Source organism: Paramisgurnus dabryanus, chromosome 11, assembly GCF_030506205.2.
Source record: "Paramisgurnus dabryanus chromosome 11, PD_genome_1.1, whole genome shotgun sequence".
In the NCBI taxonomy this organism is placed as follows: Eukaryota; Metazoa; Chordata; class Actinopteri; order Cypriniformes; family Cobitidae; genus Paramisgurnus; species Paramisgurnus dabryanus.
In genome coordinates this window covers 19,308,501-19,328,572 of record NC_133347.1, presented here as the reverse complement: position 1 = coordinate 19,328,572, position 20,072 = coordinate 19,308,501, and the positions used below count along the sequence as shown (strand labels likewise).

At 38.3% G+C, this 20,072-nt stretch overlaps 1 protein-coding gene across 1 annotated transcript; it reads left to right on the top strand.

Moving 5' to 3' along the window:
* The first annotated feature begins 4,657 nt into the window (after positions 1 to 4,657).
* zbtb34 (zinc finger and BTB domain containing 34) lies at positions 4,658 to 19,984 on the top strand. The gene is made up of 2 exons (XM_065247285.2): positions 4,658 to 4,774; positions 15,373 to 19,984. The coding sequence occupies exon 2, from the start codon at positions 15,407 to 15,409 to the stop codon at positions 16,916 to 16,918; it is 1,512 nt and encodes a 503-aa protein (XP_065103357.1). The 5' UTR covers positions 4,658 to 4,774; positions 15,373 to 15,406; the 3' UTR covers positions 16,919 to 19,984.
* The last annotated feature ends 88 nt before the right edge of the window (positions 19,985 to 20,072 follow it).

The following is a 20,072-nucleotide window of genomic DNA, read 5'->3' as shown; positions in this document are numbered from 1 at the left end:
ACATATTTTAACAATTTATTGTATGCGAAACACATACGGTATAAACCAAACAATCAGGTATTCAAAGAAAAACAATACTTCATAAAAAAAGAAAAAAGTCTGTGACATAACCCCTGTGTTTATCTGTCATCATCGCCTCTGGCAAATGCTATAAAATACTATTGCTGAATAACTGTGATCACCCACTGGGTGCCAAATGAGAGAGCTTTATTTCTTAAATTCAATCACCCCAGCGTTTCTGTGTGGGAAACCTCACATCAATATGCTTCAGGCATATATTGCATGATTATCATCTGTCATTAGAGCTCGCTATATTGAGGGTGTTCAGTGCTAAAGTGGCGATTAGATGTAAAATTATCAGGAGAAAGAGAATGAACTGCATATGGGAACTTGAGCCTGTGGATCACAATGCTCATGTGAAATGCTTGAGAATATTGTTTGGACTATTGCACTGGACGGGTTTGAAGGCAAAAAGAAATTTGCCGATGAGTGCGATGTTACATTAATGTCTTTGGATTACATCACTGACTCTTCAATATCCTGAATACATCATAGACAATGATATTGATTGATATCGAGATATAGTTTTTATAATTGGCTCGTCTAAAGTAAAAATAAAAGACTTCATAAAATTGAAAAACTTCAGGTAATTAGTCTTTTTGTTCATATTACTAAAAACACAATTACGGTATCAGAACATTTGATTTATGGGACTGGAAGTTGCTTTCACAAGCTTATAAACACATTCAAATGTTTCCAGGAAGGTCAAAATGAAGAAAATGTAGTTTTCCAGCTAAATAAACATTGTTCTTCTGAGTCACAAAAAGACAGAGAAAGTGATTTGAAAAGTAAATTGTTTAGTTACAGATCAATGGATGTCCCCGTGATTGTCTCCTAAAGCATAAATAACACTTCCACACAGTTTGGAAGAACCATGAACATTTATAGGCTTTTTTGAAAAAGTGTAAACCAGCCTTAAAGGGGACATATCATGAAAATCTGACTTTTTCCATGTTTAAGTGCTATAATTGGGTCCCCGGTGCTTTTATCAACCTAGAAAATGTGAATAAGATCAACCCAGTGACTTAGTTTTGGTAAACCATTCTCTGCAAGCATGTGAAAAAATAGGAAATTGTAATTTGGCTCCCCTTGTGATGTCAAAAGGGGATAATACCGTCCTATCCAACCACGGCACTGCCATTTAGAGCAAAGATCAGCTCATTTGCATGTTAAAGGATACACCCAAAAACGGCACAAAGCGGTCACACATACAAAGTGGCAATTTTAACATGCTATAATAAATTATCTATATTGTATTTTGAGCTAGAACTTCACATACGTAATCTGGAGACACCAAATACTTATTTGACATCTTAAAAAAGTGAAATGTCCTCTTTAAAAGCTATTTCAACACATATCAGATATATAATTTCAGTATAACTACTTAAACAAGTGTTCTGATCTTACGATGTGTGAATAATGTGCATTACATCAACAAAAACTATGAGATATAAGCATGTTCAATAATCTGATCACTGAATCATATAGTATGTTTTCCAGCTTTGCCAAGCAGTAACCTTAGAAGAATAAGTCATGCACACACACATGCACACCTGGACAACCCGAGCCTTTCACCGGCTGCCGTGGTGAGGAGCAGGTACTGACAGACTCAAGCACCTGCTATTGGAAAGTATGTTCACCCTCAGTGATCTTGGGTTTTACAGGACTGGGAGGCTATTGTTCTCTGCTAGTGCTGACAGCCAAGGTATTTCTGGACTTTTGGAGCACATACAAACACAATGGCCAATTCATGTATCTTAGTAGCCTATAGGAAACATAGCGTCAGTATTTCCATTTCATATAACTTTCCAGATGTAAAGAAAGTAGATTTAGTTTTGTTTATTATATTAAAAAGCATTATGATATCCATCCAATATGCATAGCTATAATTGTATGAATTCATTCATAATATCCATCACCGATCTGTGGGTCAAACTACCCTTTTGAAGAAATCTAAAAATCAGTTATCGGACCGCAGTGACAGTCACCTGTGACACAAGTTTGGCTGGCCAAGAATGCAGTGCACCTGTAAGCGCGGGTGCTCTGATCTGTATCTGCATCTATCAACAGCAGACAATCAATCATCACTTGATTTTTTCTCTATAATTGACACAGTTGTGTGCAAATGGTTTTTAAAAAAGGTAATGAGTTTTTAAATTGCATTAAAGGAGGAACGTATAGATTTTTGATGTGTAAATAACATTAGTAAAGACAAATGCCGGGATGATTTATTGATTGAGGAAATCAATAGTTTCATCAACGTAAACACGTATGGATGTATGCAGCGCATTTACACTTTAAGAAATAGTAGACTGTCGTCTTCTCGTGGAATTTTAATCGCATACTGCTTTTGATCCCCGATGCAGGCTTAGAAAAGCCCTAGAAAATGATGATCTAGTTTCTCTCAGCCAGGCCTGTCTTAAGCAGGAGGGGAATTTGCAAAGTCACCTGGGCTGCAAATTCACAGCAAGGCACCTCTGAGCTCCAGAGCCACCGCGCTTAGGTCCCCCGCTCTGATCCCCAATGCTGACCCCGCTCAAAATCATCCCCATTAGCTTACTGCTGAGGAATTCTCGGTCAAGTGAATGGCGCAGGAGCTAACAAAGCCCTGTTTCAAGGAAGATTACAACTTTAACAGGAAACCCTTTGATGAGCCAGACTGTTTGAAAATGTTATCGATATCACCATCACCCCTTGGGGTCAAGAAAACCATTTCTAATCACCCATACCTGTGGCTACTTATTTTCATGTGTTTGCGTGTGCGTTTGTGTGTGTCATTCTTTAATGGGAGAAAGCGAACATGGGAGAAAAAACTAAGTGAATTAGCTTACTGTCAGAGAATAGAGGGGATACTTGTTTAACATGGACAACGCTCAAGAGCACGTGCGATGACAAAGCGGTTTTTGCTCCCTACACCGGTCACCCACCTGCACTCAGATTAGGTCAGATATTCAGTGCTGAGGCCAAGCTGTCTCTCAAATAAATGATGAAATGCTCATCGTGAATTACATTCTTTATCGATTAAAAAAATAACACTAAAACAGAATTATGTCGCCACTGGGAGGAACAATAATGCAAATAATGCTTGTTTAATTATTGTGTCTTTATAGGTATATAAATACATTATACTTTTTTAAATAAATAATACTTTTTTAAATAAAAAAATAAAGCCACCAATATGTTTACAGTATAATTAGCCTTATTGATTCATGTAGACATATGCATTTAATGTAATAATTCCTTGTTGCACTTAATTGTTTAAGTTTAAACTACTTGATTTTTTCAACCTTTTTTTTGACTATTTAGAAGTTGCTATAAATTAGAAAAATACAGTTGTAATAAGTTAGTACATTCAACTTATTTTTTTAATTTATAACACTTTTTTAAAGTCAAGTTGTTTAAACTTTTTTTTGCAGTGCAGCCAAACTATTTTGAGGCAATAGAAAGAGATAGGTTATGTGGTGGCGTGATCTTGATGAAATGTTTTAGTTTAACAATTGTTGAATTTATGTCTGTATTTAAAAAATCAAAATATCTATGATCAGCATCCAAATGGTGTCCAGTATCAAACAGATCAAGTACTTAGTAGGTAACTTAATGTGAAGGCTGAACAGACCAAACTACTGAACACATTTTTGACATTTTCCAGTGCTAAAACATTTTTCAGTCACACCCCTTCTCGTGCCATGGTTCCAGTTTCCATAAGAAATTTATAATTTAAGTGAAAGTGAAAATAAGATGTCAATATAAAGTTCTTGTTGGTTATAATTTAATGTTTTATTTATTATCATGCCATAAATGTTGATATATAAAAATGTTGCAGTTCTGCATATGCAAACATAAAATAAATATATATTTTAATTTTAACCCATTGTTCGGTGTGAAAGCACATTATGACAATTGATCATTTTAGATCATCAGAGCCTATTATAGTTGCTATAGTATGTATATAGGCTACTGTATATGAATGTTCCTTTTCTCGTGTTTATTAGCCTGTGGCGCCCTCTGCTGTTGGACGTACATTATATCAAATTGAGACTGACCAGCAGGAGGACAGATTGTAACTTTATTTCGTTTTTTATAATCGTTTAATAAAGGTTCAGATTTTGGAAAATCAAAATATTTAATTAATTTTCTCTATGTGCTCCATAAATGCCTCATCTGTTTATTTTTATTCCTTAAAATAAGGCATTTATTTACTGGAAAATTTAATAGTAAAGATAGATATATATTTTTTTTTACATTTTTTAAAAGTGTATATTTTAATTTTTATTATATTGCTGCTGTATATGGGTGTGTGTACTTAAAACCTAAAAAATACAAAGTAGCCTTAATAAGGTTATTTAATGACAAGACCACATTCCTACGCTAGCCCATAGCCGTGCATTTCGTGGAAACTGGACCCTCTTCTCCTAAATTATTACAACAAAGCTAACATCCTTAAACATACCTTGACCCTTGCACTGCAATGAAAGTGTGAGTGATGCGTCCAAGCGCTGATCTCTATATCATCTACAGGGCGAATCAAGAAACTCACGAGGCAGAGCGCGTCCTCTGGAGACCGCGCGCTGCGCACGTCCACTTCCGGTGGGGCAGAGAGCTGGAAAAATAGCAACGGCTGATCAGCAGCAGCACAGCTGGGGAAGGAGGAGGTCAGGCTGGAGCTAACGCAGTCGCTGTGCACGGGAATGGGCGACGTTTGACTGCGAAGAAGGTGAGATGTGATATTATTAACGGCGCCGTGTGCTCTATCAGGCATAGTTGGTGTTTTATTTGACGCAGTTTCATCTAGATATATATAGCTAACTGGCTAACTTGCTAGCATTCCATGACAGCTCTGGTACGGGCTAGCCTGGCAGTAACTTGGCTAGCGAAAAAATGCGATGTGGGAGTTTGAACTGTACGTTATTCAGCGTCGATTTGATCTGAACAAGCGTATTTTCTGTTTATTATCTTACATTAGTATTTAATTTTATTTATTAAAGGTTTATTTTCTTGTGTAAGCTACCAGCCTCCACATTCTTCATTTCCCTCAATCAAAAACAAGTGGGCCAGTTTGCCTCAAGCCTGTTAGTTTTTAGGAAGAAGGCAAACTTTATTTTCTGAGCCAGGACATGTAACATACCGTACCCTTACTTATGAAAGATCTACTTTTGCACCTATAACTAATCTATGGTTTCTAAAATGCTGTCTATGCAGCTGTCTAGGTTTTGAGGGTGAGCTAGTATGTCAGTTGAGATGTTACTGATTTGTTAAACATGGTGTTAATGATATATTTGCAGGTCAAGTGAATCCGCATTTGATTGGTTCGTAACTTGAAATCTTGAATCCACTATTAATCTTTCATAATAATTACACAACTGATCGCGTGTATAGAGGAATACATTTGGGACATTTGGGTCTGTGTTACTTTCGTTTCTGTTACAAACTACATATGTTGAAAACTCCAGTGTAAGAAAAATTCTTCTTAATTTATTGTTTTGATGTAATAATGACTTAGTAAATTAGTAGTTAAAGCATTTTAAAGTAGTATAGTTTCATTGTAACAGGATCTTCGTTAAAGCAAAATTATAATTTTACGCAAATGTGTATGTTTTGTTATGTCTATATATCATTACCCGTAAGACAACAAAGTTTTAGTGACAGAAGAGGTGGGTTTGACTTGGAGTAAATCTGCACCACACATAATGTATAGGTAAAATGGGTCCAAAGGGCAGGGTGTTTCATTTAGGGCAGATAGGGTACAACATGTTCACTTTAGCTGATGGTTTACATGTAGTGAAACTAAAAGTAAATGTGATGTACTTATCTGCATGTAAGCCTGTGCTCTTGCATATGTTGTTGTTCATTTATAAGTTTAAAGGTCTGCTTAATGACTTAATATACCTAATTTATTAACACAGACTAGTGGGTTAAATAGGTGATGTTACCACAATTTACTAGACTAATATGCAGGATTTCCAGTTAGGAAAAAAAAAGAATTCTTTCACGTTGTATATTGAGTTTTGGGTAATGTATCTGCATTTTTCCCTAGTGGGACACTGGATGAGACAAAAGGCTCTTTCACACAATAATTTTGGTAAATTACCATGAATCTGCCAAAATGAATTCACCAGTAAATACAAAAATGTGCTGTTCACACAAACGCAACAATGTTATGTCTATGAACCAATAAGATATCATTTACATATCAGTACCAACATACCAGTAAACTCGGTGAGAAAGCAGAATTTATCTCCAAACAATCATGCAGCGAGACCGATGTTGTGTTGCAAACAATGGCGGGTTAAGACGTCATATTTTTGTTGTTTTCACTTTTGTGGCCAACGCTGACACTTGCGCAGTTGCTCTTCGCCAAACAACATTTTATTGACTTCAGACTGAACTGTAGGGGAAAACAGTCGCAACCTCCGTCTAGAACGGCAGCAATGTTTACATATTAAGCTTCACAGAGTGTGTGCTAAGGACGTGGACAGTTCGGCAAATATATGGTAAGGTGTTTAAAACAGCTTTGGCGAAGAGATGTGGTTGGTAACTTCAGGTGTGCTCGACTTTAACTTATTCCCCGCCAGCCTTTTATAAAAAAAGTTTCCCGCCAGCATTTTTTTATGATTTTCACAAAAGTTTTACAAATTTCCTTCCAGGAAAATTTTCTTATATGAATATATAAACACGCAGATATCAAATGAAAGAACAGACCATCTGTTTTCAAACAAACAAACAAAACGGGGAAAAAAGTTTCAGCCTATCTTCACGTTTTCACTTTTTATAGCCTCTTAAATATGGGTAGGTTGCTTCAAAGATGCTAAATTTGTAGCAAAAAGCTGAAATAATTGTATCTTTGTAAAGGAATTTTGTTAGAGATCAGATTTATAACGAAGATATAGAGTTTAAAATGTGTATGAATTTGTTTTTGTAAAAATAGGGAGTCTTCATTGGCAGGGAAATGTGTTCTCTTAATTGACGAGATAACTCGTCAATGGCGGGAAAAGAGTTAAGCAGCGTGTGTGCGGTGGTGAGAGAGGTCCATAAACAGCGTGGGGGTAAATGCGTTGTCTGTCAGAACGTTACGATTGGCCCTGAGCTGTCAGCGCGTTCTGATGTCATACATGCTCTTACCGGCAATCCTATTGTCTGTTCACACATAGCAACATACCAGTAAATTACTGGTAATCTTACAACCTCTTTTACTGGTAAATAGACAATTGACTTACCAGAAAGGTTCTGTTCACACATGATCTGTTAACTGCAATTTACCAGTAAAGAATGTATGTGTGAAAGGGACTAATGCAATCTATATTGGTATGATCTGATATGTCCCTCCTTCTTTGCAACAGAAGCTGTGCCAGAAATGTGCATTGAGGTCAGACGTAAGCTTTCCAACCAGCTCATACATTGTGCAGCTGTATATTTTCAAACAAGGAGAAAAACCTTGTCTTTGAATTTATTTTCATCATACGCTGATTTAATAATGGTGATTGTAACATCTCTCATGAGGCTTTGACTTGCATGTAAACATTTATCCTACGTCATAGAAAACACCAAAATATTGATATAGTTTGCTATTTAGGAAGTTTACATATAAATATCCTTCATTGTGGATTTCATTACAGTTTGCCCTTTGCTCCTGTAGGTGCATTATGGTAACGCAAATGTCCCTCCCAACCACTCCGAAGGTTTTTCCAACTATAGGCTTGTCAGAACAGACGGAGCCAAACCAATTAAGCCGTGTGCATGAGCAGGCATTATTGCTTTGCACTCGATAAACCTTTCATTTTCGTGGTCATGGTTCTTTTTAAGATTAGCTATTGAAAAGCATTTTGGTTTGAGGGCCCTGTTATGGCAGGTTTATAGCAAACAGAAATAGAGAAGAGTTCGTCTGGTTTTTGCAATCCTGTATCTTGCATATGGCATTTCCTCTGCTTCTAAATCCAATGACATCTTTGTGGGTATATTTGTTTAATTTTTTGGAAATGTTGAACTACGGATTTTGGCTAAAGCTCACAGTTCAGGAACAGTGGGTTTTGGCTGTGCAAGCCTTGTCTCTTGGAGGGCTTCAATGGAGAGCAGCTTTGGCTGAAAGAAAGGATGCCATTGACCTGCACAGCCGAAGCAAAACAGGCTGACTTGGTGGTATTTTTATCCACTCTGATTATGCCTGGTAGATATGCGAAGCCTGGCTGATTTCCCTTGCCATTTCCTTTATAGCGATTCTTAATTATCCTTTTGAATTTGTGCAGCAGTTTCCCTTTTATGTATCCCTATTACTTTCATGCCATCAAAATTGCTGGACTCAATGTGAATCTCAGCTAAGCTAGTCTGCAATGGTTAAGAGCTTCTTTTAGTAGACAGAAGGGGCACAGGCTATGTTCTTAATGTACGTTGGCCTTTTTATGGTCTCTCCTGTTATGATCAGAGCTTTACGATAGTGTTTGAACTGAAGATTCCTTTGGTGTAACCTCATGACTGAGGCTGAGTATATAGCAAAGCTTCTGACCCATTTTTTGTTAGCTTTGAGAGCCAGCTACTGCTTAGTTGTTGAATACTACATTATCATAATTGATCTAAAAATACATGCACATGTATACTGCCTTTTCAAAGAAAAACTTTGTACAGTTTTTTGGTTCTTACCTCCAGTTTTTGTGTGTTTGGCTTTTGGCACTCTGCATAACTCCGAATAACTTTTATCTTATTAAGTCGAAGTGTTGCTGATAAAAGCCATGTTGTTTTCTCAGCCATCTCGTGATACTTCTTGAAAATAGTTCCTCACAAAGTTTTTGAGAAACCCTGGCTGCCCCCCCCCTCGTGGGTTATATCAAGTTCCTCCTGCCAAACTCTGCATGTTAAGCATTTTTGGCGCTACTGGACTAGGTTTTCATTTTGCAGAATAGGCTAAAAGCTGCTTATCTTGAAGCAGACCTTCTGCAGTGTTCATTTGCCAATGCTGATATGGCACTTTTCAGTCTTAACTGCAATGCTCAGTGAACCAGTTGAAGACGTTTTCAGAGTTATCCAGGAGTTTTTCATTTTTAATGCTGTTTAGGGATTTTGGGTACTGTGTGTAGGTTTACTACCTCTTTTGTTTGTTGTCTCTTATATCTTGGTTTGGTAATATTAAGGTGATAAATGATAAACATTAGAAATTCACCAATCAGCCGACAAGAGACCGGAATTGGCCGATTTTATGCGTGAATGGTCGGAAAGGTAACCAACCAGTCAGTCTCACGTCATTCCGATTCCATGTTGGTTCAACAATATAGTTGAAGTAGGAGATTGTGTACTAATTAATCTGTTCATATCAATTGAATGTCAGATTATTGCTGTAAATAACGTACATTGCCATGTAAAGACTGCTTCTGTTGTTGTGTTTCCATTCTCTTTAGATTCCTCAGGGTCCTAAAGTTCGTAGCTCTGAAAGGTGATTTTTGTTTGTAGACTATGCTATCAATTTAAGTTCTTAAGAAAAAACAGAATCAGACAAAATTGTTATCGGCAGGTCACCCATCTCTAATAAATGTGACAGACAGTAATACGGATTTAAGACTGTAAATGAGGCTATACCAGTCCTTGTCTAAGGCTGTGTTCACTTCATTTATCTTTTTTGCTTTGGTGCTCTAAATTCTTTGCTAAATTACAACTCTAAAACAAACAGACTTGCTTGCCTACTAGTTAAGTAAGGTGAAGACGTGCCACGCAGTGAACCATTGTGACTCGTGAAGGGATCACTTCAACTGGAACAACCCTTTGGTGCAGAAAATAGCTCTTTGACATGCACATTGGCTGCTGCCAAATTTTTTCATACAACTGTTTACGTGGCCGCCCTATCACACAGAAACTCCTATAACGATAAGTCATTCCATACGTTAGATGTATGTATATGGTCTGTTACTTAGGCAATTCAGAATATGAGGAAGTAGTTTTGATCATTTTAAAGCTATGATAAAATCCCCCTCAGGACCTATGCTCATGAAGAAACTTGTGAATCCATCTTCATGGAGCGTAGTCAGCATGCTTGTCCCCTTAAGTTCATCAGATTAACTGAGTATACATTCTCTGGCAATATGTCAAACTTGCATTCAGCTCACAACCTTTCTGTAACTTGTCTCTGTGAATGCGATTGTAAAGGAGATGATTCTGAGGTGAAACCTGATTTTCCTCTTTTTTTTTTTACACGTTGTTTTATCCCAACTGCTTTTTTCTGGATTTTCTGAAATTGTTACTGGCCCCAATAAAAAATGTCAGTGTGTCACATATTTAAAAATAATAATTCAAAGGTCAAATATAATTGTATACATGTACAACAGACATGTTCCAACAAAAAAGCTCCCAACTTTTTTGCTTTATCTGCAAACTGACAGCAAACTGTGCAAAATATTGCATTGTTTCTTTCGTTGTGTTTTTACCCAAGTAAATGTCTGGTTCCAAGATGTTAAATAATATACACTGATGAAAATATATTTTAGTGACTGAGCGTGAAGCACTGGCCAGATCAGGCAAGTGACAATACTTTTTACTGGCCCGAACGTCTCTCAAGTTTGCCCCTGGCCACCGGGCAGTCCTTTATGTTGAGCCCTGACAACCGAAGGCCTGCCTCTCCCCTCATTCGATTGGACAATGGAAAAACCAAATGATGTCGGGCCCTTTTCCACTCTGAGCACTCCTTCAAAAACGCGTGCTGCGGCAGAAGGCAAAAAATATAAGGCGCTCGCCGCGCATAAACATAACACTCATTGTCCATAGAAAATTATTCAAAAAAGGCGCCTACAACTGCCATAAACATGTTTGGTGTGATCGGCCGCCTAAGTGCAAATTACTTTTTTGTAAATAAAAATTATTTTATCAGGCTCTTATGTTAAGGTTCAGTAATTTCACTTTAATGCAATGAAAAGGTTATTAGTCAGTAATTCTTCACTGATATGAGCTAATTGGCATGGCTTAAAGTATAGAGATAAACTCTGTCTTTGAATTTTGAATTTCATTTGTGCATTTTTCACTTACCAAACCACTTCTTTTTATGATCACCCTGGATGAAAGTGAAGGAGGTTTGGTGAGATAAGGAGAAATGCTGTGGACCAATCAAAATGTCCTCTTCTTCTAAGCTTTGGCACTAAGGTCAGCCATAGGAGGTGTCTGGCAGCAACCTTATCTGATGGATCTGGGCATTTGTTTATGTTAAATCCCACCAATAGCCAATTCCGATGTAGCAAACCCTTCTTCAACATGGCAGTTGAGGAGGTGCACTGGAATGCCTTGTTTTCTGCTGTTCACTACATATTTAATAGGTTACTTCAAATATCTTTCATCTGCAGCAATATAACAGCACATGCAAATCGTAATTATGTAATTTGTTTTAGGAAAAAGCCACATGGAGATTTACATGCATTTGATCTACAAGTTTTAAATCACTGACGGTTTTATCTGAACTGATTCATTGAAAGATACTTTAAAACATCTCTGTTTTTGCACTTTGTTGTCTTTACAACTTCTGTGAGGCAATGGGGAATAATAAAAGTAATGCAATTGCTGTTAAAACACAATATTCATAATATTCTGGTGTTTCTGTGAGTCATGTCATTTCACCTTTCCCATTTTCATTTTTTTAGCGATAGCATGATGACAGCATATGGGCGTTAAGACGGGTGCCTCAGCAAGTCTTGCCAGTTGGAGAAAATGTTTATATTTTCCCAGTTGCTGACAGTTCACATTGCATTAAAAGGGAGTGAGAGGCAAAGACTTTAAAGTTGGATGAAGCTTAAGTAGAATCAGGACAGAAGAATATCAAATGGGAGCTAAGAGGAATGAGCATGTTAATGCAGCTTGAACACTGTGCAGATAAGCTTTTTACTCACTGCTGTCCATTTGTGCCTTTTACTTTAGCTTATATCATTTTTAATGAAGGATTAATACTCTTACTCTCATATTGTTTTGCTTATGCATCCACTAGATCTTCTAATGGTGCACACATGAATCAGATGCACAATAACTCATTAGCTTATTGTCTAACTTTTTAGGCTTTGCTCTGGACTATAGATAACATACTTAGCCTAAGAGCTTTGCTATGTAGACCACTGTAATACATGAGAGAGGTGTACCTGAACTTGTTTTTTCAGGTGCATTTGATAAGCAGCCAGAGGGTGTCTTTGTCCTTTATTAGGTGGAGTGTCTCTTAAGTTTGTAAAGTGCTCTTGTCTTCATGTGGACTGTGAAGGATTCATGGATTAAAGAGTGCTCTTGATGATAGACTAAAATGTGCACTTTGGAGTGTCACTCAATTATATCACTTCATTTCAGCACATATTTATGGCATCTGTTTAATTTTTTTCCTAAATTTTTGTATTTATCGTTTACATTTTTTGTGAGTATAGGTTAGATTTAAAAGGCTTTCCAGTAGATTTAAGTTTTGCAGCTTGCATCTGAATTTTTTACTGCATTTATTTACTAATAAATATAAAATAGTAAAATATCACTGACCAGGCTTGAAATTAGGCATTCAGATTTAGAGCAAAAAGTTACTTGCATAAAAATAAAAAAATGTATAATTTCAACAAGTTCCCATTTGAAATTGTAGGGCTTTCGCTATCACTATTTTCATCTGTCACTATGGTATTTAAGTAATCTGATGATTATTTTGTTACAAATGTTTTTCAACATTTTTACAAATTTTTTTTTAAGTAAGTAAAAAGTACCAAGTGAACTATAGCTTTCGAAATGACATGCAATATATATTTGGGTAATTAGAGTTTTAATCAGTAAAGTGTCAAATACATTTTTAACAGTACTGTTTAAATACATAATGTACTATATGCACATCAGCCTGTTTTCTTCTACACGAGACAGATATGCCTTAAATTATGCAATATATCATGCATATTTGTCACGTTAAATCATTACTTGTTGTTATACTGAAATAATTATGTGGATACATTTCTTAACCTCAGGGAGATTACACTTTACATCCTGTTCAAATCCTTATTTAACCTTGACTAAATTATATTTAATTCAGGTCATCCTATCAGGCTTTAAAACATTACAGTGAATGTAATTTTTGGTGTATCAAACATGTAGATATCCAAAAAAAACATGCACATTCAAAGCAGGAGTTTGAACTGAACAGTTTGCAAATTTAGAAACATTCGAACATTTACCCAAAAGTGAATTTGCACATATAAGTTATGATTTTGTCTAACCCTAATAGACGTTGTTAGGTAAGTGATGCAATATGACCAATAAACGTGTGCAGATGCAATGATTTTTGAATAATTTAATGTACTCCTAACAGAATTGAAAAAGTTACTGTCATTCTATATGTCTTTATCATAAACCGTGGTCAGAAATCAAATCTCTAAATCCTTACGGCGCATTCACACGGGGCGTAAGCGTTAACCCTTAACGGAAGGCTTGTCTGAAGCATGGCCAACAGCCAATCACGGTAGCCGCTATACATGCTCCGTTCTTCCATAAACGTATTAGCTGGCTCTGCCTAGGTTATTTGCATAAGGCGATCTGATTGGCTGACGCACTCGTTGCCGCTTGAAAAAGTTGAGAAATGTTCAACTTCTGCCGCGAGCAACGGCACTGATGCGGCGCCGACGGATCCACAATTCATTTCGGCCACGCATGACATCACCCATTAAAAGTGAATGGGAAGTGTTAACGCTGACGCCCCGTGTGAATTTGTGTTGCATCGTGAAGAGGCTCAGTGGGTAGCACTGTTGTGTTGCCTCATAGCAAGAAATGTCCCCGGTTCGAGGTTTGCATATTCTCCCTGTGTCAGCGTGGGTTTACTCCAGGCACTTCGATATACGTGTATATAAAATATCTTGTGTGGATTAAGCAGTTCTCACAAAGAATATAGCTATAAATGCTGAAATGACGTTAAGAATAAATAAATAAATAAATAAGCCGGAGCCGATGATGAAGTGGGCAGAGCTCCGAGACTTTTGGCGACCCGAGTTCGATTCCCGGCTAGTGGTCATTTGGCGATTCCATACCCCTCTGTCCTCCCTGTAGTTTCCTGTCCTCTCCTCACTCACTGTTAAAATGACAGCAAAATGGCCAAAAATATAAATAAATAAAAAATCCTTACATCATTGTCATGGTATTGTCACCGTTTGTGAAGTTCTCTTTCACTCGCCCATCTGAAATATTCACTTGTTTTGGACAAGCATAAGTGTTGAGCCATGTAAAATATGTAATGCTTGAACGCAGTGTACGTTTCTTTAGATGAAAGCATCTGCCAAATATATGTAAATAAATGTTTTTAAAATCTATCTCTATTTTAAGATAAAGTGCATTGGTCAGCAAATGGTCTTCACTCAGTGAATGCTTGCTCTGTTAGTTCTGCGCATCAAGTTTGCTTTCTCGTGTAAATGTTACGTTGGCATAGTACAACTTTGTTCAGCATATAATGTTTCCTCTCATGTTTAAAAAATCTGGTGACGTGTGGGCAGACAGTAAGCAGGCTGACTAAAATCCTGCACCAATATTTCAAAGGCTTCTTGTTGTTTGTTTTTAAGGGTTAAAGGTTTTTTACTGTACAACATTTAAAACAATATAATATTTTTGAATAAACATATTTTATGTTACCTTTAAATTTCTCTGAAAACAATGCTATAGCCAGTTAAATACTTTTGAAGTTCCGCGTTCTGTGACAGGTTTTTGATTTGGTCTGTGTGATCATGGCAATTTACCCAGTAGTGTATTTTGACAGCTTGGCTGCCAGTTTTCACTGTTGCTTAAATAAGACAGCAATGGACCATAGATATGACCTCCGGTGGACGCCACCTCTAAAATGAGCCGCAGATTGTGGTATAAACATTGTCACGAGCTAGACGTCAATATTACATACAGCTCCTTTAAGTGTAAATTGGGCCACAGAAACAGTAGCCCTGGTTGCTACTATACATTTGTTGTGTAAGGCAGTGCTTCCCAATTCTGGTTCTCGAGGCCCCCCTCCCAGAATGTTTTAGATGTCTCCTTATTTAACACACCTGATTTAATTCATCAGCTTGTTAGGGAGACATGTTTACCATTTAGGAAGGAGGCTGATAAGTTGAATCAGTTGTTTTAACTTTCTGGGAGGGGGGTCTCGAGGACCAGGATTGGGTAGCACTGGTGTACGTACGGCACCTTTCTTTTAGCTTTGCTGCAAAAAGATCCCATTAATTCATTTGATGAGTGCATTTAACACTAAAACATTGTACATTTCTAATGCGTATAACTGCATATATGTGACTCAAAGTACTAAAAGGTGTGGGGTTTTTTTGTAACTTTGATGTCTTTTCTCACATCCGTTTTTGTTTTTCTCTTCAGGTTCTCTGCAAACTGGGAGAGACGTCAGTGAGTCATGGAGGACTGCGGCAGCCTCATAGAGTTTGATGTACCGGAGTTCAGCAACACCGTCCTTAACCAGCTCAATGAGCTCCGTCTCCAGGGCAAGCTGTGCGACATCATCGTCCACATTCAAGGGCAGCCGTTCCGTGCCCACAAGGCCGTTTTGGCCGCCAGTTCACCGTACTTCCGCGATCATTCTGCACTGGGCACGATGAGTGGCCTCTCTATATCAGTAATCAAGAGCCCTGAAGTGTTCGAACAGCTGCTGGCCTTCTGCTACACCGGCCATATGGCGTTGCGCCTGCGCGACGTCATCAGTTTCCTCACGGCTGCCAGCTTCCTCCAGATGCAGGCTGTGATAGACAAATGCACGCAGATTCTCGAGGGTATTCACTCTAAGATCAGCATCCCATCGCCTGGAGAAACAGATCCGGACAGCGATTGCGCCACCTCAAGGGCTGTATGCAACGGTGTAAAAGACAGAGGTATTTTTGTAAACCCAACGCAGATTTCGCCACCCTACTATTCACGCCAGAATCATTCAAGTAAGGGGGTGTTGCAGCAAGTGGAGGAAGGACAGTCAGACCGGGCGAGCAGCGATGGCGTTTCTGAGCAGGAGGCGTCAATGGAGGTTGAGTCAGAACAGGTGGAACTCATAGGAAAGGATGGGCAAGTAACTGACATCCATATCAAGGTAGAGAAATCGGAACGACCCAGTTACTCGGACAGCTCGTCGGCAGGTGATGATGGCTACCACACCGAGCTAGTGGATGGCGAGCAGGTGCTAGCTGTTAGCGTGGGATCTTACGGGCCCATACATCCCTCTGCCGGATATACCTACTCTGCACTGCCTTCACCATGTTTCGTCAGCCTGAGTTCCTCCAGCCCCTCTCGCTCCTTGCTCAGCAGCGTCCGTGGTGGTCGCGCCCGGCCAAAACGTCCCGTGCCCCTTCCAGCTGATTTGCTAACCCAACTCAAGCCTGGTGCCGAAGAAACCGATGGAGCTGCAGCGGCAACCGGATTTGAGAATGATGTACGGGAACGAAGTATTCGTGGCCAGTGGTACCCCTACAACGAGCGCCTCATTTGCATTTACTGTGGCAAGTCCTTCAACCAGAAAGGTAGTCTGGACCGCCACATGCGTCTGCACATGGGCATAACGCCCTTCGTCTGCAAGTTCTGCGGCAAGAAGTACACTCGCAAAGATCAGCTAGAATACCACATCCGCGGCCACACGGACAACAAGCCCTTCAACTGCCAGATCTGTGGCAAATGTTTCCCTTTCCAAGGCACACTCAACCAGCACTTGCGCAAGAAGCACATGATCTCCGGCACAGAAGTCAACAATCACACAGACTTGCTGGCAGAGGCACCTGATGGCCAGAGGGGGGAGCAAGAGGACGCCTCAGAGGGTGAAGTAGCCTACCAAGCAGCGTACGATGATGATGCGTCGACTAAAAACGCAAGTGAAGAGAGTGGCAAGTGTAGTCCAGAGGAAGCCCCTGCATCCAAATGTGATTATTGAGAAATACGCCTCATTTATTTGGGTGTTTGGCTTAAATCTTTTCAAGATAAAGCCCATCAGTTTTTAAAGAATGACAAGAAATAGTGAACCTGCCTTGCGCGTTTTCTACTCGTCCGTTTTGTGTGGAAGTTCTTCACAGGACTAAGATCAAGAGAATGTTTTTAAGGAGTTTTTCAAAGGGAAGGAGTCCTATAATCTGGGAAACAAATAACAGGGGAGACGATCTGTGTATTCAAGGCCTCCTGAGAGTTTTATCACATTTTATATATATCTCTCTCTATATATATATATTTCCATGTTTTTCAACATATTTACAGAGTAATATAGGCATGTTGCAATAACGAATAATGTGAAAGCTCAGATGAGACGCTTGTCATATCACGCTTTTACCTGACCTATTTTTGCACATGTGGCCCGTTGTAGGTCACTCACTCACAAGGAATGATTTTTCTGCCAGTGCAAGGCTAATTGTGACACATCCGTTCAATACCTCATGATACAACCTCATTATACAACCTCAACATACTCATACTGGACAGTATTTTTTTAGCTTCTTGTCAACTCCAGCCAGGTTTTACCTCATAGCAAAGAACCTGAAAGGAGCGGAAGAAGCTTCTCTCGATAGACACTCTTGTTTTGTTTTCAACGGGTTTGAATGGAGGCAGTGGTGAAAACCCTGAACAAAACATCTTCAGTTATATATTCCTTAGTGATTGTATATGAATTCTGAATGAAGCTAGTTCAGTTTTCTTTAGCAGCCATTTTATCTATGTTGGGGCGAAAGTGCTACTACAAGGTGTACCTGTGGTGTGTATTACAGGATCAAGGATCCAGTACAAAATACAATGATGGGGTCCCCCGTTTAAATAATGCAATATTATTCAATAGAATCACAATCTGTATCCATAGTGCTATCCATTTCAGTATAGGTGTAGCTTTAACGTTCAACGCATAGTTACAAATAAGTGCTAAAGTTGTAGCCCAAGATGTGTTAATGTCAACTGTTTGGCCTTCATGTGTTTGCTACAGATGTGGCCTTTAAAAATGCGCGTTTCTGAGAGCAGAATGCCGCGGAGACTTCCGAAATTCTGCGAGATCCCGCAGAAGGGGAGTTCGGTGGGGGACGCAGGAAATATAAAAACCTGTAGAGGGCAGGTGTGTTTCATGTAGGCCATACTGACGACAATGTGTGTGCTCGACTTCATGCTTAGCGTATACTGTATGATATTGAAGTAACATGACACGGATTATCAATGTTTAGGCGATAGACTTTGATGTCAGAACAATAATACTAATATATTTTTACAACATTTTTAACTTTAAAACATGTATTTTTATACCACATGAATCTCTTTAAAATATTAATACTTTTAGAAAAACGGACATAATTATTAATATTATAAACAAACAATGAAACGGTGTCAAAATTCGACAACACAAATAATTAAGATATTCATTGTAAATAGAGTTAAGGGTATTAGGCTCACACTAAATTCTTTGTTGCACTTAGTATAAATGCCCATTGCACGTACAGTCATCTTAATATATGTATGCGCTGTTATGCTGGCAAGAAGGGGTTGACGTCACTTTGCTGTTTTAATAGAAATATTAAATATTCAGCAATGCCCTTATTAACTTCTGGAAACAACCGCAATGACAACGCATATAAAAATGTAGTTTTTTATGCGCCACCTGGTGGATTTTCTGTGAAGCGAAACACATTAAGGGAAAAGGGAAAGTAGCCCCCCCGAAAACACTTGCAGAATTCTGCGTGACTCCGCGAGACGATTTGGCGAATGCCGCGGGAGAAAACGCGCGTTTTTAAAGGCCACATCTGTATCAGTTTGGTGCCATTTCATTTATCTTTTTTAAGTCATATGCAGTTAGTTTTTCTTGGCGCTTATGTGGAGGGTGTGCCTTTAAAAGATAAAACCTTAAAAATTATATATAAATATATGTTTAGGAATCATGCACATTGTGGAAATTGCCTTGGGGCCATACCACCTTAGAAAGAAAGAAGGGGGGGGGGTATTATTGCATTGGTTTCCTAACTCGGTCAGTTGTTAAACTACTTTAAATGTATTTAGCGGCCTTAAAAGTGCTTTAAGTATTGTATAGGCTTTGTGTAAATTGGACAGCGATTACAAGAAGCTCTCCCCAGCTTCTCGCACTTAATGCATCTGGACCGACCAAAAGGTTCAGTGTTTCAATATAGAAATGAATAATTTACCAAGATTGACTTCCTGCAGTTATGAATGATAAATTGTATGGAGGTATATTATATATGTTAGAGAGACACCCAATTCAATAGTGCAGGGTTTTCATACTACAATAGAACAATAAGATAAAGAGCAGCTTATGTTAAAAAGCTATTTTACACATTTGGTATTGTAAAATGAAAACCCTAGATGCACCATAACTTTTTATCAGTTTTTATTGTAGTATTAGTAGTGCAAAAAACATACCTTACTCTTTTCTGTTGAACTATAAGCTAAAACTTAAAGGAATTGTCACATCCCAATATTAAATAGATGGGATTATGATGAATCGCCACACTGTCTTGGATCATTCTAATAGATCATCCAGGTTATCTCAAAGAGAATTGGTATTTCCTTGTGAGCAATATACTTGGTTCATATTTTATACTGCTCATTTCGCATTCGCCTCCCAGTCTGAAGTATATTTAAATGATAGTTCCTGATGCTAAGACAGATTTAAACATGCCCGGTTGTCAGATTCAAGTGCTTTAAAGTTCTCCCGACATAGTATTTAGAAATAGTTTGGACCTGAACACACCCTCCATACGTTCACTTTAGCAACCATCAGTTAGCATAACTAGGATCGCCCTTTGTATAAAGACTGCGGTTTTATCCCATAAAGACAACTCCTTCATGCTGTGAAATGCAACCAGCGTCACACCTTGTTTCTTAAAAGTGAAGTAGAGAATTTAAATATGACTTCCATTATGGTGCTCATTCTTGTTTGTGTAGTATAATGTTTACTCATTTCACATTTGTTTTAAACCTACATGCACATCAATGTTTAAGTTAAAAAAAACAACAACAACCTTGAATAGTATGAGGCCTTGTATAGGGCCAATGAGTACCCTAATACCATAGAAGGTCTTTGTAGGCTCCAGGACGGTCCCGGGATG

Excerpts from the sequence above, each read along its gene's own strand:
- zbtb34 (XM_065247285.2), top strand. The coding sequence starts at position 15,407 with ATGGAGGACTGCGGCAGCCTCATAGAGTTTGATGTACCGGAGTTCAGC.